The 22,590-nt window shown below is 40.9% G+C and overlaps 1 protein-coding gene across 2 annotated transcripts in view; it reads left to right on the top strand.

The window, feature by feature from the left end:
• Nucleotides 1-22,590, top strand: part of LOC147702338 (ATP-binding cassette sub-family A member 9-like) — a 1,822,583-nt gene that overhangs the window by 598,425 nt on the left and 1,201,568 nt on the right. For both annotated transcript variants that reach the window (XM_086930970.1, XM_086930969.1), the window contains exon 16: nucleotides 20,007-20,146. In XM_086930970.1, coding sequence (XP_086787096.1) covers nucleotides 20,007-20,146 — 140 coding nt within the window. The remainder of the gene's footprint in view (nucleotides 1-20,006; nucleotides 20,147-22,590) is intronic.

The following is a 22,590-nucleotide window of genomic DNA, read 5'->3' as shown; positions in this document are numbered from 1 at the left end:
ACATGGACGGATAGCACAGAGTGTAGAGAGCCTACTGCAGAGACCATGGAGGTCATTAGTATGGGTGGCGGCGATACACCCGCCATAAACCTCCGCCCGCTTCAAATTTCCCCCTCCACATTAGCATGGCAGGGGGGACAACGGCGGACGGAAAGACCGTCCACCGGTTTCCCGCCCGGGCGCAGAGTTGACCGGGTGGAAAAACTGCTAACATGGTGGCGGTGTCTGGGAGACACCGCCATCCATATTAGCATTGATGCAGGGTTGTGCCTACGGAAAGGCAGGCGGTTTTAACTATTGGGGGCCAGTAGCAGGCCCCCGGGGATTCTGGGGGTGCACATGGGGGGTACCTATGGGACCCCCCAGTAGTTCCATGCACAACATGGCAGGCACCGCGCCTGCCATGTTGTGCATGGAAGTGCACAACATGCCTTCTTGGCATTGTGGCGGGCGGTGCTGACTGCACCGCCCGCCACAATGTCAGGAATACTAGATGCGCCCACCACTGTGGTGGGCGCATCCTAATTGCCCCCACAGGACCCCAGCCCTTATGGCGGGCGGTCCCGTTTTCCAATAGGATGGTGGGCGGACTTTAATGACCCCATATGTGTTCTAGCACTCAGCCTTTCATCTTCTAGGAGAAGGCACCATGCTGCTACATTAGTTTGGCAAATTTCGACTTTAAACTACTGCTTAATTTGAGCCGGGGTCTAACAGTGCGCATATGGGCACTTCATCATTAGCACTTGCTCTTTGAGTGTGCTGTGTAACAGACTCATTAGGGAAAATGCTGCTTCTCTGTTATCACTCACAACAAACAAACCGGCGACTGGAATGATGCTAAGGCACAAGCCCACATGGATGGACAGCTTAGTGTCAAGAGAGCCTGCTGCAGAGACCCTGTGTTGTAGCATTAAGCCTTTCATATTTTAGGAGCAGGCAACCATGGGGCTACATCAGGTTAGCAATTTTAGACTTTAAACTACTGCTTAATTTGCACCCGGGTCTACCAGTGCGCACATGGGTACTTAATCATTACCACTTGCTCTTTGGGCGTGCTGTGTAACAGACTTGTTAGGGAATATGCTGTTTCTGTTTAATAACACACAACATACAAACCGGCGAGTGTAATGATGCTAAGGCAAAAGCCTGCATGGACACACAGCTAAGTGTGAAGAGAGTCTGCTGCAGAGACCACGTGTTCCAGCGCTCAGCCTTTCATCTTTTATGAGCAGGAAACCAAGCTGCTACATCAGTTTTGCCATTTTAGACTTCAAACTACTGCTTAATTTGTGCCAGGGTCTACCACTGCGGATATGGGCACTTAAACATTAGCACTTGCTCTTAGGGCGTGCTGTGTACCAGAGTTGTTAGGGAATATGCTGTTTCTGTTTTATAACACACAACACACAAACCAGTGAGTGTAATGATGCTAAGGCACAATCCCACATGGATGGACAGCTCAGTGTGAAGAGAGCCTGCTGCAGAGACCAGGTGTTTTAGCCCACAGCCTTTCATCTTTTAGGAGCAGGCATCAATGCTGTTACATCAGTTTGGGAATTTTAGACTTTAAGCTTCTGCTTAATTTGCTTCGGGGTCTCCCATTGCGCATATGGGCACTTAGTTATTAGCACTTGCTCTTTGGGCATGCTGTGTAACAGACTTGTTAGGGAATATGCTGTTTCCCTTTTATACCACACAACACACAAACCAGTGAGTGTAATGATGCTAAGGCACAAGCTCACATGGTCGGACAGTTCAGTGTGAAGAGAGCTTGCTGCAGGGACCACATGTTCTACTGCTCAGCATTTCATGTTTTAGGAGCAGGGAACCATGCTACTTCATCAGTTTGGCAATTTTAGATCTTAAACTACTGCTTAATTTGCGCTGGGGTCTACCAGTGCGCACATGGGCACTTAATCATTAGCACTTGCTCTTTGGGGGTGCTGTGAACAGACTTGTTAAGGAATTTGCGGTTTCTGTTTTATAACACACAACAAACAAACCGGCGAGTGGGATGATGCTAAGGCACAAGCCTGCATGGACAGACAGCTCAAAGTGAAAAGAGCCTGCTGCAGAGACCACGTGTTCTAGAGCTCAGCCTTTTATCTTTTAGGAAACCATGCTGCGCTACATCAGTTTGGCAATTTTAGACTTTATACTATTGCTTAATTTGCGCCAGGGTCTACCAGTGCGCACATGGGCACCTAATATTATTATTGCTCTTTGGGCGTGTTGTGTAACAGACTCATTATGGAATATGCTGATTCTCTTATATAACACACAACCCACAAATTAGTGAGTGTAATGATGCTAAGGCACAAGCCCACATGGACGGACTGCTCAGTGAGAAGAGACCCTGCTGCGGAGACCACGTGTTCTACCGCTCAGCCTGTCATCTTTTAGGAGCAGGCAACCATGCCGTTACATTAGTTTGGCAATTTTAGACTTTAAACTACTGCTTAATTTGCTCCAGGTTCTAGCAGTGCGCACATGGGCACTTAATAATTAGCACTTGCTCTTTGGGCGTGCTGTGTAACAGAATCATTAGTGAATATGCTGTTTTTGTTTTATAACACACAAACTGACCAGTGTAATGATGCTAAGGCACAAGCCCACATGGATGGACAGCGCAGTGTGAAGTGAGCCTGCTGCAGAGACCACATTTTCTAGCGCTCAGCCTTTCATCTTTTATGAGCAGGCAACCACACTGCTACATCAGGTTGGCAATTTTTGACATTAAAGTACTGCTTAATTTGTGCCCGTGTCTACTAGTGCACGCATGGGCACTCTATCATTAGCACTTGCTCCGTGGGCGTGCTGTGTAACAGACACATAAGGGAATATGCTGATTCTCTTTAATAACACACAACACACAAATTGGTGAGTGTAATGGTGCTAAGGCACAAGCCCACTTGGACGGACAGCTCAGTGTGAAGAGACCCTGCTGCGGAGTCCTCGTGTTCTAGCGCTCAGCCTTCCATCTTTTAGGAGCATGCAACCATGCTACTACATCAGTTTGGCAATTTTAGACTTTAAACGACTGCTTAATATGCATCGGGGTCTACCAGTGCGAACATGGGCACTTAATCATTAGCACTTGCTCTTTGGGCGTGCTGTGTAACAGACTTGTTAGGGAATATGCTGTTTCTCTTTTATAAAACACAACACACAAACAGGGGAGTGTAATTATGCTAAAGCACAAGCCCACATGGGCGGACAGCTCAGTGTGAAGAGAGCCTGCTGCAGAGACCACGTGTTCTAGCACTCAGCCTTTCATCTTTTATGAGCAGGAAACCATGCTGCTACATAATTTTTACAGTTTTAGCCTTTAAACTACTGCTTAATTTGCACCGGGGTCTACCAGTGCGCACATGGGCCCTTAAACATTAGCACTTACTCTTTGGAGATTCTGTGTATCAGACTCATTAGGGAATATGCTGTTTCTGTTTTACAGCATACAACACACAAATCAGCGAGTGTAATGATGCAAAGGCTCAAGCCCACATGGACGGACAGCTTAGTTTGAAGAAAGACTGCTGGGGAGACCACATGTTCTAGCGCTCAGGCTTTTATCTTTTATGAGCAGGCAATCATGGTGCTACATCCATTTGGCAATTTTAGACTTTAAACTACTGTATAACTAGCACCGGGGTCTACCAGTGCGCACATGGGCACTTAATCATTAGCACTTGCTCTTTGGGCATGTCGTGTATCAGACTTGTTAGGAAATATGTTGTTCTGTTTTATAACACATGACACACAAACTGGTGAGTGTAATGATGCTGAGGCACAAGCCCACATGGACGGACAGCTCAGTGTGAAGAGACCCTGCTGCGGAGACCACATGTTCTAGCACTCAGCCATTCTTCTTTTGTGAGCAGGAAACGATGCTGCTACCTCAGTTTTGCAATTTTAGACTTTAAAACAACCCTGGGTGTAGCACTACACCACGCTAACGGAGTATGCGTAGATTGTACTAATTCACACTCCGCAAATTGCACGTAGCACAATACAAAAACTGTGCTAATCACGTAGCGTAGCAGGTAAATCAATAACATCCACAGATGCTTTGATCAAGTAATTTTACTTGCTAAAAAGCATATAACCAATTCACAAAAGTGAACTGTTTGAATGAAAATATTAGGCATTGAGAGAAGTGATGATTTTGGGGTCCCCCCAACCTAAGGGGAGGACCAGGCAGATGCCTAGAACACAAAGAGCATAAACAAAAAGCACATCTTGATGAAAGGTTCAGTGGTGGTCCCATCCTCTTAGGACCACCCCAAGGACAGTTATAGGCAAAAAAAAATCCCAGCCAAAGGCCCTGCAAAGCATTATGGGATGAGATTAGCAGTGGCCAGTGAATATTATAGGATCCAATATCAAAATAATTGTACAAAGAGCTGCAGTTCAACTAGTCGTTACTAGATGTCCCTCAAGAGTCAAATGCAAATGCATTAAAATTATTCTTACATCAAGCTACAGTTCCACTAGTCGTTAATAGATGTCCCTCACGAGTCAAATACAAAAGCATTGACACCCTTTTGGGAATTTTAGACTTTAAACTTCAGCTTAAATTGCGCTGTGGTCTCCCAGTGCACACATGGGCACTTAATCATTAGCAGTTGCTCTTTGGGCGTGCTGTGTAACAGACTCATTAGGAAATATGCTGTTTCTCTTTTATAACACACAACACACAAACCGGCGAGTGTAATGATGCAAAGGCAGAAGCCCACAGGCACCGATGGCTTTTTTGTGAAGAGAGCTTGCTCAGAGCCCACGTGTTCAAGCTTTCAGCTACCAATCAACAGCTATGCAGTTATCCAATCACTCTGTGAATACTCACACAGGTATAAAATCACCATGCACCATCCTTGCACTCCTCCAATGACATAGTCAGTACTCATGCACTCCTGCAATGACCCAGATACTAACCATGCACTCATCATTAATTCAGGCATTACCCATTAACTAATGCAATCAGTCAAGCATTAGCAATGTAGTCTTGAAATCACCCATGCAGTACCCATGCAATTCTCCAATCACCCAGTTACTATCCAAGCACTCATGCAATCACTTTGCCATTACCCAAGCAATTATAAAATCACCCAGGCAGTACCCATGCACTCCTCCAATCACCCAGGCGCTACCTATGCATTCATGCAATCACCCAGGCACTACTTATACACTCATACATACTCATACACTACCTACTTTGCTTCCAGACTCACTGCATATTGGCCCTTATCAAGGAGGCCCACGTAGCCTAATTTGTGCACATACATTGTCTCTCCCAGGACCAACAGTTTATGCCCTGAAAGAGTTCATTCTTATGAACGAAACGAGTTGGCTGGTATTTTGTATTGGGACATTTATGAAAATAAAGGATTGACTAAGACAACTTCAACAAGACCATATGAATTAGTGACTTATTTGACCAACAACCTTTTTAATATCGAGCAGTGTACCACTCCAAAAGTTTGGGCTCACACATCTACACCATCATCCATACAGTCACTCATAACATAACATAAAATAACATGCGCATTTGTAAAGCGCACATTCACCACTATGGGTATCTTGGCGCCGAGTAACAGATATTTTTTCTTACCCAAATTAATGGTACTAATTTTTTTGGTACAAAAGGGGGTGGTGATGGACGGAGCATCCGAATCAATCAAACACTCACACCCAGTCAAAAGATCTGGGTTTAATTCATCACCGTTCTTTAGACTACTCCGCCACCCCAGTTCAGACATGCCTATATGCAAATCAGTCTGAGCCTGTGCCTCATGGGAACAGTCCAGCCCGAACTGCCAAGCCATGTCTTCCCTGGACCGGAAACAAGCTTCCGAGGACCGGTTTCTGGCATTCCAGCCGTCTTCAGCCCGGCTTGCTTGAATCCAGTGGCAAAGTGAGCAAGGGACTCACGTCTGAGCATACCCTGCCACACCAATGGTGGCCAAAAGCGGTACAAAAGGGGGTGGTGATGGACGGAGCATCCGAATCAATCAAACACTCACACCCAGTCAAAAGATCTGGGTTTAATCCTTTTTTTTTTTTTTTTAAATATTTTTATTGTTGCAGGATACGACAAAAACCAAAGTGATACATAAATACAAATTCCAACGGACTCAGTAAACATAGAATTTATATAGGTATAATTTTAAAAATGAAAGGGTGAGAGTTTGGAGAAAGAAAAAAGAATAGACAAAAAGAAAAGGAGAGACAGAAAAGAAAGAAATTAGTTGATAGAGGAGAGAAATAAAGATATTTAAGTTATTAAACAGCAAGACGAGATAAAAAAAAAAGAAGGAGGAGCCGTTAATAGAAAGGATGCTTAGCACAAAGTAAAACTTTAACAGACAGTCCCCATTTCTTATACTTCAAAAAATTGCTTCCAAATCTTTTCTTTTCTTGCCAGGGTTTTTGGTCCTCTATATTTAGCAAGTGTAAGTTCCATGGTTCTAATTTCGGTAACCAATGCTTGCCACTCTGCTACGATTGGAGGATCCTTAGAGATCCATGCCCTAGCTATAATTAATCTTGCACAAGCAAACAGAATTGTTATGAGGTCCCGGTTGGGACAGTTGATCTCCTGGATGTCTAGTAAGACCAGCTGTGGAGAAAGTTCAGGTATCTTTATCTGATTAGTTTTGAGATGATCTGTTATTCCATTCCAGTAAATAGAGAGTGCAGGACAGGAAAATAGCATATGTTCTATACCAGCAGCATATGTGTTACACTTTGCACATTTAGATTTATCAGATAGTGAGTTCCCTTGCGTCCATGAGGAAATTCTCTGTGGTGTGTAGTATAACTCAGTAATTGTCCTATACAATTGCATTCTGAGGTTAGAGGAGTGCACAACATCGCTTAGGTGAGTTAGGGCATTTCCGATCTGCCTTAAGTTTATGTCAAGGTTTAATCTGCGAGACCACTTAGCTGCAATTTTGGTAGTATTTTCACATTTGTCTTCAATTAGAAGTTGGTATCCCAGTTTAATGAGTGATTTGGTTTTATCAGAATATATACACTCCAGAATATCAGATTGAGTAGCTTCCGTTATTTTCATTTTGTTATGAAAAAAGTCTCTTAACTGGCGATATTTAAAGTGCATATCATTCGTTAAACCATTTATTATTTTCAAAGTTTCAAAATCTAACAAACCATTGGTTCTAAATAAATCTCCTAATGTGTTAATATCACAGCTAATCCATCGATTCCCTGTCCCATCCGAAAAGATACCCGGGAGACCTGGGTTGTTCCATAGTCTAAGTTCGGCATTATAAAATGAACTCTTACTGATGTGCAAGATTTTATTCCAAATTTTTATAGCATGTTTTGCAGTCTTAAATTTGACCCGCTTGAAATAGTTTGGATCATGGGCGCGAAGTAAAAATTGGTTAGATTCGGCACCCAGCATATACTGGTGGAAAAATAGAGATGGCTCATTTTTTAGTAAGCTCCTTATTCGAAAAAAAAAGGTAGCCAAGAAGTATAGATTAAAATCCGGAAAAGCAAGTCCCCCTTTAGATATTGGCAATGGCAAAAATTTTATAGCCCTGCGTGCCTTTTTGTACCCCCAAATAAAGCTACTACATATACCGTCTAGCCTTTTGAAAAAAAGTTGATTCGGTTGTAATGGTATGGCTCTGAACAGATAAAGTAATTTAGGTAGTATTTTCATCTTAATCAAATTAAGTCGACCTAATAAACTAAGAGGGATTTTGTGCCACTTTATAAGAGTTATGGTAGTTTCTTTTAAGAATGTCTCGTAATTCGTTTCCAGGATTTTTCCCACTTTGGCGGCTAGTTTAATACCTAGGTAGACAGCTTCTCTACAAGTGTCATAAATATGTGTATCCGGAGTATAATTAACTATAATTTGGGTTTTACTCACATTCAATTTATAGCCTGAGATTGTACCATACTTTTGTGCTTCATTGATAATTTCTGGCATAGCTTTATTGATGTCGGTGGTGTATATTGCTATGTCGTCAGCAAAAGCAGTTAATTTAAGAGCTATGCCCCCATGGCTCACTGGAATAATATTGATTTGTTCATTTAGTGCATTTAAAAAAGGTTCTAAAGAAAGAGCAAAAAGTAATGGGGAAAGGGGGCAACCTTGTCTTGTGCCTCTTGCTATCTTGAAGTTGGCTGAGTTTTTATCTCCGTAGCTTATCGTAGCCAGTGGTTCATCATAAAGAGACCTTACCCAATCTAAATAAGACCCGGAAAGTCCCAATTTCTTTAGCACTTCCCACAGATATTCCCACCCCACTCGGTCAAATGCTTTTTCCGCATCTAACATAATCATACCGAGCGGGGTGTGGGTAGCTTCAGCTACATCAAAGGCTGTTATTGATGTATTTACATGCGTAGTAGTGTCCCTGCCCATTACGAAACCGTGTTGTTGAAGATTAACAATATCTGGCATGATGGGAGCTAAGCGATTTGCAAGGATTTTAGCAAAAATTTTAACATCAGAGTTGAGTAAAGAAATCGGCCGGTATGATCCGCATTCTTTTTCCGGTTTCCCCTTTTTCAAAAAAAAAATAATTTTCGCTATTTTCCATGATGGAGGTGCTTGTTTAGAAACATTAATTGAATGTATCACCTTCTCTAATAAGGGCAGTAATTCTTGGGCGCAGAGTTTGTAAAGTTCCACAGGTAGACAATCTTCTCCAACCGCCTTCCCTAAGGGTAAATTATCAATGGCTCGTTTTATTTCATCTAATGTTATTTTTGAATTGAGTTGTTGAAGTACTTCTGTATTTAACGCCCGAGATGGAGTTAGATATTTATCCAGATATTGTATAATATCTGCTTTAGCTGGTGAAGCCTCCGGTGTATAGAGTTGTTGGTAGAATTTAACAAACTGGTTCAATATTTGATCCGTTCGTTCGTAAGAGCTTGAATCTAATCCTACTATTTCTTTAATTTTTGTTTTAGCTTTCCTATCCGCGGTTTTAAAAGCTAGTAATTTTCCAATGCGGTCGCCGCCTTCGTATTGATCAAATTTATACTTTTGTAATTTGGAAATGTATCTTTCTCTCAAAGTTTTTTTTAGTCCTGCTTGTAGTTCTGCCAGCTTTAGCGTAATCCCTTCAATATTGTTTTTTGAATGACGTGATGCCTCAGCAAGGCATACTTCCATGTTCAGTATATTGGAGACTATTTGTTTATTATTTTTGCGACTCTCAGCGTTTTGCCTAAATATGTATTGTTGGGCAAATCCCCTAATGCTGCATTTACATGTATCCCAAACCATGTTTATATTAGCCGAGTTAATATTAATTGAAATAAACTCCTGTATATGTTGTTTGAGTAATGTAGTAAATCTTGTATCTGCAAGTAAATGTCTTGGGAAGGTGAATTTTCGTGGTTCTTTTTTTTGATCTTTAAATGTGACTTCAAGTAGCAAGGGATTGTGGTCAGAAGTAACTTTAGGGCAGATGTCGATCACACAATTGTCTATAGTTTGTTCAGAAGCCCAAATCATATCTATTCTTGAGCAAGATCTGTGTGGTACAGAATAATAAGTAAAGCCTGCCAGCATAGGGTATTTTGATCGCCATACATCTCTGACATTGATCAATCTTACCAATTCTAAGATTGCTGCTCTAACTTTATGCATTCTTTTATGTTTACTTTGCCCAGTGGAGTCTACTTTATAATCAATAGTGCAATTAAAATCCCCTGCTATGATGATTTCTCCCTCCCATTCAAGTAATTCTAAGCTTAACTCTTCGAAAACTTTGGGATCGTCAATATTTGGTCCATATACTACACAAAGTACCATTTTAACATTATCACCTTGCACCTGCGCGATTGTCCACCTACCCCGGGCATCTGAAGCAGTTTCAATTGTTTCTAATCGGGCACCTCTTTGTTTTAGAATAGCGACCCCCCTAATGGTCTCATTTAAGGTAGAGCACACAACCAAATCATAGCTCTTTTGTTTTTACTATTTAAGCCATCTACATTCCAGCTTAGTATTCTTAGTTTAGACATTTTAGTATCATAATGGTCTTCCAGTACGTATTTCTCCCCTCTATCTTTGCCCTTTTCATAGTAATTGAATTTTTCCTACTAAACTTTAGAAAATAGTCGAATCCTGCAATCCATTTTTTCCCCACGTTTATTCCCCACCCCCGACCCAAGGGGTCGAACCCTCCCCTGCAAGGACCCCAGCCCCGCCCTCGCAGCCTCCCGTCCCTTAGGGGGGAGCACCCCTCTATCTAAAGCTGCCGCTGAGGTTGCAGCAGAGTGAAGGTGCTAGCATGATATTCTGCTCATGCCACATCTTAAGTTGCTCAATGTTAGCTCACACCAAAAGTATAAACATAGAGACATATTGAACCCATCTACAAAAAACGTTAGTGCTGAGGAGCTAATGGATATCGTGTATAAAAAGTAGATAAGATTCAAGATAAAGGACTCAGAAAAGCCAAAGACTAGATACTGCCATTAGTGTGCTCCAATTTTTTTTTTTTTTTCCCCTCACATTAATTTTCTTTTTCTTTTTCTTTTTGTTTTTCCCTTTCATTTTCCCAAGAGAATTTTTCCAGAGCTTGTTCAGCGGTTGCTAGATCAGTAAAAAAAAACGCGTGGCCGTTACGTATGACCTTAAGGCGAGCAGGCTCTTGGAGATAGGCCATACATCCTAAATTTTTGAAAGCATCTATCATCTTCCTGAGCTCCCAACGTTTGTCCATTGTGCCCTTACTTAAGTCAGATTTCACAAAAAAAGTTCAATTGTCCACAGTTACAGGGTTATTAGGCCTGGCTTTCAGCGATACAGCTTGCCGCAAAAGAAAGTTGCCAAAATAAATCAAAAATGGTCGAGGAAATTTACTGCTTGTATTTCTTTGAATCAAAGGCAATCTGTGTACTCACTGTAGCTGAGAATCCCAGTCCCAATCAGCAAGATCCGTGAAGGCTCTTTGAAGAAGTTTCACCATGAATGCCCTCGGATCGGACCCCTCCATTCCTTCTGGTATACCAAATAATCTGAGGTTTTGTCTTCGTGCACGATTTTCCAAGTCCTCCACCTTATCTTCTAGCTTAGAGACTCTTGATGTATTCTGTTTGACTGTTGATGAAGTCTTGTTTGCATCTCCTTCCACTTCAACAATGTGTTGTTTTATGCCTTCTATCTCCTTTGTCACTCCTCCCAGGCCTTGGCAAATGTCTCTCATAGTTTCTTGCATCTTAGTATTGTCTTCTCTTAATTGCAGATATTGTTGTTGAATCTCCGCTCTTTGCTCTAGGAGAGTCTGCATAATTGATTCCATAGATATCTTTGTAGGGTCTGAGGAATTAGAGGAATCATGTAAGACCGTTTGTGGAAGTCTTAGTCCAGATAGAGACCTGGGACCTGTTAACGTTTCTTGACTTTTACTAATTGAGTCATCCGTCCTCAACTCTATATATTCTTGTTCAGGGTTGTCACCTGTATTTTCAGCAGGGTTCCCAGTTAGCAGTATTTGGGTTTTTCTCAAGCTTGATATTATAGATTCCGTGCCTTCTTTCGGTTGATCAGAGTTGAGGGTGATTGTTTCAAGATCCTGGTCTTCAGATTCATTCGACTCTAAATTGTACGTAGCAGGATTAGAAGAGATATTGAGAGTATGAGTCGGAGAGTTAATTATGTTTATTGGGGAAGCCCCCGTTCTTTGCCCTTTCGCCGATTCTGTATTGGTCGAGGCCACATGTTGAGGTGTCTCTTGATTTATAGGTACTACACCTAGATTGTAGTCACCAGTGGAGTCTATAAGATTGGTTATATTAGCCCCTTGGATACTGTGCCCTTCATCGGGGCTGGCGCCTGATAGTCTTAAAGCCATGTTCTTAACACCTCCTTTTGCCTCCATCCATCTTCTCAGAGGGCTATCATCAATTAGGCGGCTTTTTTTGTTTCCTGGAGGTTCCTTATTGGCTGTCTTTAGTAGTAGATTTTTTTGCTTAGTTTTAACTTTCATCTTGATTTTCCTCGATACAGTTTTTTTATTAATTAGAACTTTAGGCATTTCATCAACTCCCTCCTCATCTGTCAATTCCTCGTACTATAGATTAGAGTCTTCATCTGTTGCAACCATAGATTCATGAGGTAGGCCATCTCCGCTTTTTTTCTCCCTTATTTTGTTTTGCTCAGTCTGTGATTGGGGGTTGGTATTAATAATAATAGACTCATCCGCCTTTTTATTTTGAGCCATAGTTTGCGATTCCTCTGTTTCTTCTGTGATCTGAGTGGCCTTATTGCCATCACTGGGTGTATCCTCTCTAGTCCCCAGCTGAGTTTCCGGAGCTAAGTTTAATAAATCTGAGCTTGATTCAACGTTTGCACTGGGCGACTTATCCAAGCTTTGCGTCCCGCAGTTTCCGATCTTAGTCTTAGTTTCAGATTTATCAAATTTCCCGTTAGATTTTTCTGCCAAAGTTAGGTTCTTTATAGATAAAATGTCTTCATCCTTATTATTCAATTTCTTTTTGGTTTTAGGCTCTGCCGTTCGTGCTAAACCAGGTTTAAGCTCAATACAGCCACCCTCCTTAATAGAAGGAACATTTTTCCCTTCACAGCGTGTGTTTTCTTCAGTTAACTCATCCGGTTTAGTGCTTCTATCTTTCATTTTTCCACTGTTAACATTACAGCTAGTATCATGTGCGAGTTGGGGTTCCTTGCTATTGCCAGCCGCCCCTGCTGCCACCACCCCTGCAACTGCTGCCGCCATCGTACCTGCGTTTGGTTGTCTTCCTGCCAGACAGGTCTTCCGGCTCCGTGTGGACCTCGTCTGCCGTGCGGACATCGACTTTTCCGTTACCTCCGCCTCTAGTCTCCGCAGCGTTCTCTGTGTTCTCGATGTGATTGAGTGCAGCTGCGGTGAACACGCCCGGCTGGCTATCCCTACTGGCGTGCAAGCAGGGCGGACCGCCGCGTAGGTCCAAGAGCGAAGCAGACTCCCGCTGCAGAGTTGAAACAGAGCCCGTATCATTGAGGCCGTTTAAGGATCCGGCAGGCGGTCATACCACAGAAAAAGATCGGAATAGCGGTGCAGAGCCAAAGAGATGGTGCCAGCAATCTAAAACTGCAACTTGCCGTTTTTGATCGTAAGTGCGGTTATGGGTTTACTCGCTGAAATTCCCTGCTTATCTTGGCTGGCTTTTCTGAAATTGCCGATTGGGTGTGAGAAAGTGCTTATCGATATCGCTACATTAAGCGGTTCTTCTTGGGCAGAGCAGCACCATGCAGCAGCCTTCACTCGGCGGTGTCAGCCCGCCACCTTGACTCCTCCCCTCCTGGGAGTGATGAGGTTCAAAGACTGCTCGAGCCTAAAACGCATCACGTCCATGATCTGGGTTTAATCCATCACCGTTCTTTAGCCCACAGCTATACACACACTCACCCACCCACATAGCCCCTCACAGATACACTCTTGAACCCATACACCCAGTAAATCACCCACTCATACATCCATACAGGGAGTCACACACACACCACCCACCCACACAGACTCTGAGACGCCCATTTACGTACTCAGCCAACAAATCAAAAAGCCATATATAGATACTCATATAGCTAATCACCAACACAAGCAGCCACTTACACACCAACTGACAGACTGATAAGGACATTCATACAGATTAGACAGTGACCCATGTATCAGTAAGACACGTTTAAACACTCACTTATACAGTCAGTTATGCATGTATTAAATCATTCATTCAGACACTCATATACCCACTCATTCTTCAATAGACTTTGGCATATATAGGTATAAACATATTTAAACTCTTAAGAAACACTCAGTCACTGGATGATTTCATCAGTGATGTCATTTGAGGTGTCATCAGTAATGTCACTGACCATGTTATGAATGATGTAATATGTGACATCATCAGCAGTGCATTGCAGGGACCCAAGTTATAGATAGCTCAACTAACTATAACGGCCGAATTTCTCTGGTTTTGTACGAAGTAAATGCTCATTTAACTCTGTTTTTTTCAGTGAATTTCTAAGGTTTTTTAAATGCTAATTTCTAACTATAACGTCCCTGAAACCTATGTTTTTTTCAATGAATATAAATATACATCGATGATTTATTTATCATTTGGCAAGGGACTGAGGAGACTGCCCGTAATTACATCGCAATATTGAATGATAACAATCTAAACCTACACTTCACAGGAACAATTAGTCCATGCTCCTTGGACTACTTAGACCTCAGAGTGCAGATTGTTGGGGGTCAGATCGAAACCTCATTGTATCGAAAAGCTACAGCTGGAAATTCGATACTGCACGCAACCAGCAGTCACCCCCCTAAATTAGTGCAAAGTATCCCCTATGGGGAGCTGTTAAGACTAAGGAGAAATTGCACACGCGATTGTGATTTTGATACAGCAGCCACTGAAAGTATATCCAGATTTGCCATCAGATGGTACAACCTTATTTCATTGAATAAAACATTTTGCAAGGTAAAAGCCATGACCAGGGAGAATCTGTTGGATGAAAGGAAAGATAAAAAAATCGAGGGAGGCAGATTTCGATTAATCACCCCATACTCAGCGGAAGCTAACCATCTGAAACAAATGCTGAGAAAAAATTGGCATATCCTGAAGGCGGATAATGTAATAGGTGATGATGTCCCTAATTTCCCCTTGGTCACATTCAAGAAGGCTAGATCTATTCGTGACCAATTGGTACGTAGCCACCTAGAGAAAATACCCCCTAAAATGAATACTTTAAAGAGCATGAAAGGTTTCTTCCCGTGTCACAAATGCAAAGCTTGCAGCAATAGCAAAAGAGCTCTCACATATACCATTCAAGACACCGGTATGGTGAGAAAAATCAGGAAGTTTATTACTTGCAGCACACCATATGTAGTGTATTGTCTAGTGTGTCCGTGCGGGCTCCAGTATATCGGCAGCACGGTACATCCATTCAAAATCCGGATACTAGAACACATGAGAGCGATTGACAAGGTGGACCAAGCCTACCCTGTCGCAAGACACTTTGCAGAGAAACATCAAAGTGACCGAAATCAGCTATTGTGTTATGGGCTAGACTCAGTTCCCGATAACATCAGAGGTGGGGACAGACTCAAGAAACTGCGTAGATTAGAGTCGAAGTTTATTATCGACCTCCACACAAAAACACCTTGGGGTATGAACAGTGGCGAAGATCTGATGGTACACATTGGTACATGAATAAACTGTATAATGGAATTACAAGATGTGGTAAATAGATCGTTACCTGCAGATCTGTGTATATATGTGTATATATGTATATATGTACATAGGAATTAACAGGGTTGGATCTTTTTCTAATGAAATATTCTTTGTTTTGGATTGATGATTGATCCGTGACACCTTTGTAAATAGGATATGAATTCATGAGAAACCTTGGTGGGCCTTTTTGACCGCAAAAGTATGAGATATATGAATTCGATTTAATGACTTATGGTAATGGAAAAGTTTGAAATACAAAAGAAAAATAATGTATAAAAATGTATAGTGATTATAAATTGTATATGGTTGATTTGTTTTGAAAAATAGACTTGAATACATGCAAGGAAGGATAATGGCCGATACACGGCTCAATTTTGTTTATTTGCAACTCAAGTAATTCGATATTAAGTAGGAAAAATGTACATGTGATGAGGTTAAAATTTATATACACTCACTTTTCGTAAATACTTGTGCAGAGGGTGGTATTAATGCATGTTTAAAATGTAATGTGCATGAAAGCTGATTACATCTTTGTAAATACTCACCACTCTAAGATGGCACTGGTTATTGTCAACAAGCCAGCAGTCCTTCCTTTACTGCAAGGAGTGTTTAAAAACATGGCGATGTCTAAGGGTCATTGACATTGAGAAAGGCTGAATGCCGAAACGCGAGGGTGTCTGTCTTGTCTGAAAATAAAAGCAACCTTGGAAAAATACCCAGTGAGTGCGGATAATTCTTGGTTTGAAAACGGGAGAATTGGAGCAGAATATATATATATATATATATATGTTACATCCCTGTACACGTCTATACGTCATTTGGACGGCATCAGGGCTGTGAATTATTATCTGAACAGGAGATCTTTGAATTTTTCTGCTCATAATTCCATGCTCACTGCGATGATTAAAATTTGTCTGGAGCAAAATTATTTTTTGTTCAATAGTCAGATATATCAGCAGCTTAGAGGGGTAGCTATGGGGGCCTGTTTTTCTCCCAGCCTAGCGTGCTTGCACATGGGCTGGTGGGAGGAACAGGTCCTCATGGTGCAGCATCAGGCCACCATGGAGAGGAATGTACCGGTCTATTTGAGGTATATAGACGACCTCTTTCTCATTTGGCAGGGTACCTTGCTGGAGGCCCAGGAATTTGTAGAAAAATTAAACAGCAATGATCTGAACTTGGAATTTACATCCTCTATGAGTAAAACCCAACTATGCTTCCTTGATATAGAGGTTTATGTACATGAAGGTAAACTAGCAACACGACTATACAGAAAGCCAACTGCAGGCAACTCTATTTTGCACGCAGGAAGTCAGCACCCGCATCACTTGATACAAAGCATCCCCTTTGGGGAGATGCTTCGCATCAAAAGAATTTGCAGTGATGAGAGGGAGTGCACTAGAGCTATGGATGAAAGCCGTTTGCGCTTTTTGGCACGTGGATATTCAGCTAATACGGTCACTAGGGCCATGGAACGAGCCAATAATCTGATCAGGGCAGAGATTCTAGTGCCCAAATCTAAGAATGATATTGAGTCAGATACAGTACCCAAAGATAGCTCTAGAGTCGTGGTTACTTACAACCAGCAACATAGGGAAATCAGGCGGATTTTCAGCCGCAACTGGAACCTAGTGACGGGGGACCCCGTCATTGGGGGTTCAGTGGGCAGAAGGCCAGAGTTTTCCTTTAGGAAATCTACCTCCATGTCAGACAGGCTAGTGAAAAATCATTTGGAACTCCCAACATCTAAGACCTTTATGAATTTGAGGAAAGGGTTTCTGAAATGTTCCAGTTGCAAAGCCTGTAAAAACGGATGCAATACAACACGATATCTCATTCCTTTCAAGGAAGATCCAGTTCTGATAACTAAACAGTTATCTTGCAAAACGGAGTTTGCCGTTTATGTGCTGCAGTGCCCCTGTGAACTCAGGTATGTAGGGAGTACCCGGCTGCCGGTTCACAGGAGAATACTGCAGCACTTGAGGGCAATCACCAATAATGAACAAGCCTACCCTGTGGCACGCCATTTTCAGGCAGTACACGGGAGTGATCCCAAACATCTTGTCTATTTTGTTATAGATTGTGTGCCACCCCTGAAGAGAGGGGGTAATAGGGATGGGCTGCTCAGGGTACTTGAAACTAGGTACATCTTAGAACTTAACAGTCGTGCCCCTGGAGGTCTTAACGCCAGTGAGGACCTATACACTTGTTTGTAGTTCTTTTCAGAAAATAAGGTGTACCTATACCAGAGCTGAACTTAACCATACTGTTTAGTTACTAGAATAGACTGTTCTAAATTCATAAATTGTAAAATTTGCAGTCAATAGAATTGTTTTGCATTTTTTGGTTGCTGCCGTGTATTTACATCTGTCAGATTGATGAATATGAAATAGGGAGGGGCTCTTCCCTTTTTAAAAAAACTGAGATACTTGCACTCAATCACTTTTAATATATTCTTTATTTGCAATTTTTGCGATGATGGCTGCTCCTTGTTACAAGATGGGAATTGGATACTTTCAAATATGTGTGTTTACATATGGTCTTTGTTTACATATAGCACATGACACTTTATTGGAAATTCCCACTTGGGATATATTCTTTGAACGTTTTTTCAAAAAGGGTTTGTGAAACATTGTCCTCTTGCAAATCATGAAATTTAACAATGGTTTTAAATGAATTATATATTTATATATTTATATGTATATATTTATGAAGTTTTTTTGTACATGCTATTTATTTGCGTATTTGCACATGTATATACTTCAGTTTATTTTACCCACTATGGGTTATATTCAAGATGGAACTGGATTATACAAAATAACGATAGTCCTTCTGTTGTTTCCATGTACCCTTTTGAAAGAATGCAATGTTTTAAATGTGGTGGTTATAATTTAGTCCACCTTTTGTGTCTATGACTAAATGGATAAAATCCCATGTAACTTTGCGATCACATCATGTGATCAAGACAGTGGATACTGTCGAAACGCGTAATGGCGGGCATGCTGAGCGAGATTGAGCTGAAATAAAATCACACTTGTTTGGCACCATTCCTGGGTTCCTCTCTTCGTTTGTCCATAGCTGTGCAGGATTTTTGCAGTCTTTGTGGATTTGGGACGAGTTCGCTTGAATATATATATATATAAATGTAAAGTAATGTGAATTTATTAAATTCCATCAATATTTAATACTATATATAAATATATGAGTATATAAACACACAAATACATATATGTGTTTATATAAATAAATATATACACATATATATACACATATATATATATATATATATATATATATATATGTGTATATGTGTATATATGTTATATATACACATATATATACACATATATATATATATATATATATATATATATATATATATATATATATATATATATATATATATATGTGTATATATATGTGTATATATTTATTTATATAAACACATATATGTATTTGTGTGTTTATATACTCATATATTTATATATAGTATTAAATATTGATGGAATTTAATAAATTCACATTACTTTACATTTGTATATTAAAATATTAACATTTACAACTTGCACTCTATTTATAGTAAATATTCGATATTTTACACATTTTGGGTGATATAAATATCAACATCATTTTTTTCTGAGATTTCAGTACTTACTTTTATAAGTCTATGAGTACGATAGTGTGGTAAACAGCATTTTTGACACAATATTTTGACAACTATATTTTTTCCATGATAATGTGTCAGGGATCCATAGCATTTACAACTTAACATAATATTAAATGGTTGCAATGATTCTAAAGCCCTTACAAGATCATTTGTTTTACATCATCCAAAATATAATTTAAAGTGCCTTATTTTCCTCACACAATAAAATAATCTCTCCTCCTCATCTTTGACAAAATTTAGTATTTATGATCTCATTTACTGGTGAGAAAGAATTTAACACACCCTTCAATTTGGATTCTAAACAATAACCTATGTAGAAATAGAAAATATTTGAAATTTCATTCAGCAAGAGTGCTTCTTTTGCCACACTACATGTGCTCTTTGTGGCTAATTTGCATGTTTTTCTTTTTAATGCTCTGTATAGTCTAGGCGCAGATATTAATACAGGTAACCATAAGTATCTTCTTTACAGTACAAACCTTATACAAGTTCACAAAGTACACAGCTAAAAAGTCAAATCTGATATTAATAGATCTATCACCTTGACTAGAAATTCTTTTAAGACATCTCCTACTACCAGCACATACGTTACTGATAAAACATGCGTACATAACCATGGTAAAACAATAACGTTGTCAGAAAACTGCTCTAATGATTTTGTTTTTATGTTTGGCCATCCCAGGATAGATTTGCTCTCCGCTGACTTCTATTCATGTCCCAAAGTTTATAGCACCATATCGTTATCCTGTGTGGAAGGAAGTAAAAGTGAGTTAGAACATCTTATTATGCAAATTTTAAAATGGTCCAATACCCTCAGACCAAACTGTTGCTGACGTGTGATCTCACCGTACAAATATTGAGTCATAGCTTAGAACCCCCCACAAATAATGATATTGTTTATGGTATCATATGGAATACCTTACATTCATTTCTTGATTAAATTCCTCTGACATTCTCTCACTTTTTTAACTTTAATCATTCCCGATGTCGAATAATATGGTAACCACCTCTATCTTTGCAATGATTTGTGGTAAACACCTCAGATCTTTCGAGGTAGATGACCATCTGTAACATGGACTGTTTCACCTATGATTTCTCCCCACAGAATGCATGTGACTGAATCTTGTGATATTGAAGAAATCACTTCAGTGGTGAAATATCACATACCCAGTGCCAAGTTAAAGCGGCAGCATGAGCAGGAGATGGTTTACACCTTACCATTTGACAACATAGATTCGTTTCCAGGTAAGAGTTCACAAAACTGCTAATTTTTAGGTTTCCTTTTTATCTCAAGGTGAACAGTTCAGTAGGCCCTAAATCTTTAGCTCTCCAGAACATATATTACTGTCTCTTTTAAAGGTTACGAGATGTAATTTTGCTCCAAGTAAATTACTTGTTTGTCTTGCTTGCTTGCACTGTTTTGATATTGTGATTTCAACAGTGATGGTGTAAAGGTATGAGTTCTAGGTGGTCATATCAAATCACATGACTTGTCAGGTTTGACGTATTCATTGCAGCTAGTGGAAAGTTTTTGATGGCATCTTTGGTATAAACAATACTTATTGGAAGTGTTTTATTGTCAATAAGTGTGAACTATATTTCCAGTGGCCATAGATCTAATCTGTGATTTTACATGCAAACATTTGTAAATAGTCACTAACTAAAGATTTTAAACAATAACCACTAGTTGCTGTATTTTTTAGGTTGGCTCTAAAAACAGCTACAAATGTCTCGGCAATCTGATATTTTCCAAAATAATAATTAATAAAAATACGTAGATATATAAACATAGGTGGACTTCTGGTCAGCCTTATTTAAATGTCATGTGGCACACCGTGGCCTGAAGGACGGACAAGAGGGACAACTCATTTCAGCCAATACCTCGTTTAACTGTAAAGTAACAGCATAAATTACTTTCACATATGTTAATCCACCAAGAAAATAGTCCAATTCAGTGCCAGGGCTGGCACGCTAATCTCTTCCAGTCCACTTTTTTCAAAAAATCTTTTTATTGCAAAAAAAAACATATAAAGTGGTCATCACATACAAGTAAGACAATTATTGCAGTGCATTTGTTGGAAAATCACAGATTTCACACATCTGTTTCTAATACAATGACTCTGGGTTCTGCCTATTTCGTTCGGAACTCACAATTCATTTAGCTCACCAATGGGGGTGATTCGAGTGGGCTCACATATGTTACCACGGTAGTCATTCTAGTTGGACCATACCACAACCCATGTTCGGGGCAACCCATGGCCATATACACTGTCTTCTCTTGGACCATACACCAATCCATATCTTTCTTCCAGGAACTAAGTGTTGGTGGTGTGGCTGCCCCCCCCCCATCTCGCTATATTTCTCTTTGCTATGGCGAGTCCTAAAGTTACCCATAGTTTCCCTTTTGATGTTAAATCTGTGGGTTCCCAGATATTGAGAAGGCAACCCTTAGCCTCTGGATGCAACTCTACACCTCACACCTCATGCATATAGTTAAGTACCCGTATCCAGTAGGTTTGCAGCACCTGCCACTCCCACAATATATGGAAGAAAGTACCCACCTCCCCACATCCCCTGTGACAGAGTCCGCCTTCGCTGCCCCCCATCAGGACCAATCGTGTGCCGGAGATGTAGACCCGATGCAGGATTTTCAATTGGATCAGTCTAAGTTTCACTGAGATCGCTATTTCCTTAGGGGATGCAAGCGCCTCTCTCCATTCATCCTCATCTATTTCGAGTCCATCTGCCTCCCATGTCCCCCTAAGAGCCAGCAATGGGTCTGAAGTGTGGTTAATGAGTTTTTTGTATGTGAGGGAGATAGCCTGTTATGGGAGGTGGCCATCCAGCAGCCTATCTTCAAGAGGGCAGGACTCTGGGAGTTGAGTCCCTGGGGGAATATTGGCCTGAAGTAAGTATCTGGCCTGCATATAGCCGAAATGTTCTGTTTGAGCTAGATCATAGGTGTGCTTGAGCGTATCCAATGGTATTAATCCCGTCGGGCCCCACAAATCTTTGACCCGAGATATTCCAATAAGGTCCCATTCACAAAATAATTTAGTTTAACTAAGTGTTCCCAGTCTTTCCGAGGCCCACAGTGGTGTTGCCAGATTGATTTTGTCAGCCCAACCCACTTTTGAACTATGTGGCACAGCTGTACAGAGTGTTTTGTAGGTCCAGTGAGGTGATAAATACCTGGCCTTGTGTAAAGCTCAGCCTCAAAGTTCCCGCCCGGAAGGAGCCATCTGTCCATTCCATACCCTGGGTCATTCCCCGCACAGTAGGTTCCTTGGTTAATGGCCGAGAGATGCGCCACCCAATAGTATTTCCTGATGTCCTGGAGCGCTATCCCTCCGTCAAACCACCCCGCATGAGTTTTTGTAGGGATTTGCGGGGCATTCCAGACCAGAGAAGATCTCTCTGGGTGGCTTCGATGGCAGCAAAGTATTTTTGTGGCACTAAGTCTGGGTAGTTCTGGAGGGGGTATTGAAACTGCGGCAGCCACCGGGGGGCCCCATGCAGGACATAAAGGAGTGATTTTCCCCAGTTGATGCTGTAGCCCGAATACTCTCCAAACCCAGTGAAGATATCTAATGCCATTGTGATGGACTCACAGGGGTTTGTGAGGTAGAGGAGGATATCCCATCCGTCCGCCCATTGGATCCCTTTCAAGGAGGGAGTCTGTCTAATCC

This window comes from Lissotriton vulgaris, chromosome 7, assembly GCF_964263255.1.
Source record: "Lissotriton vulgaris chromosome 7, aLisVul1.2, whole genome shotgun sequence".
In the NCBI taxonomy this organism is placed as follows: Eukaryota; Metazoa; Chordata; class Amphibia; order Caudata; family Salamandridae; genus Lissotriton; species Lissotriton vulgaris.
This window is presented reverse-complemented; position numbering and strand designations above follow the sequence as displayed.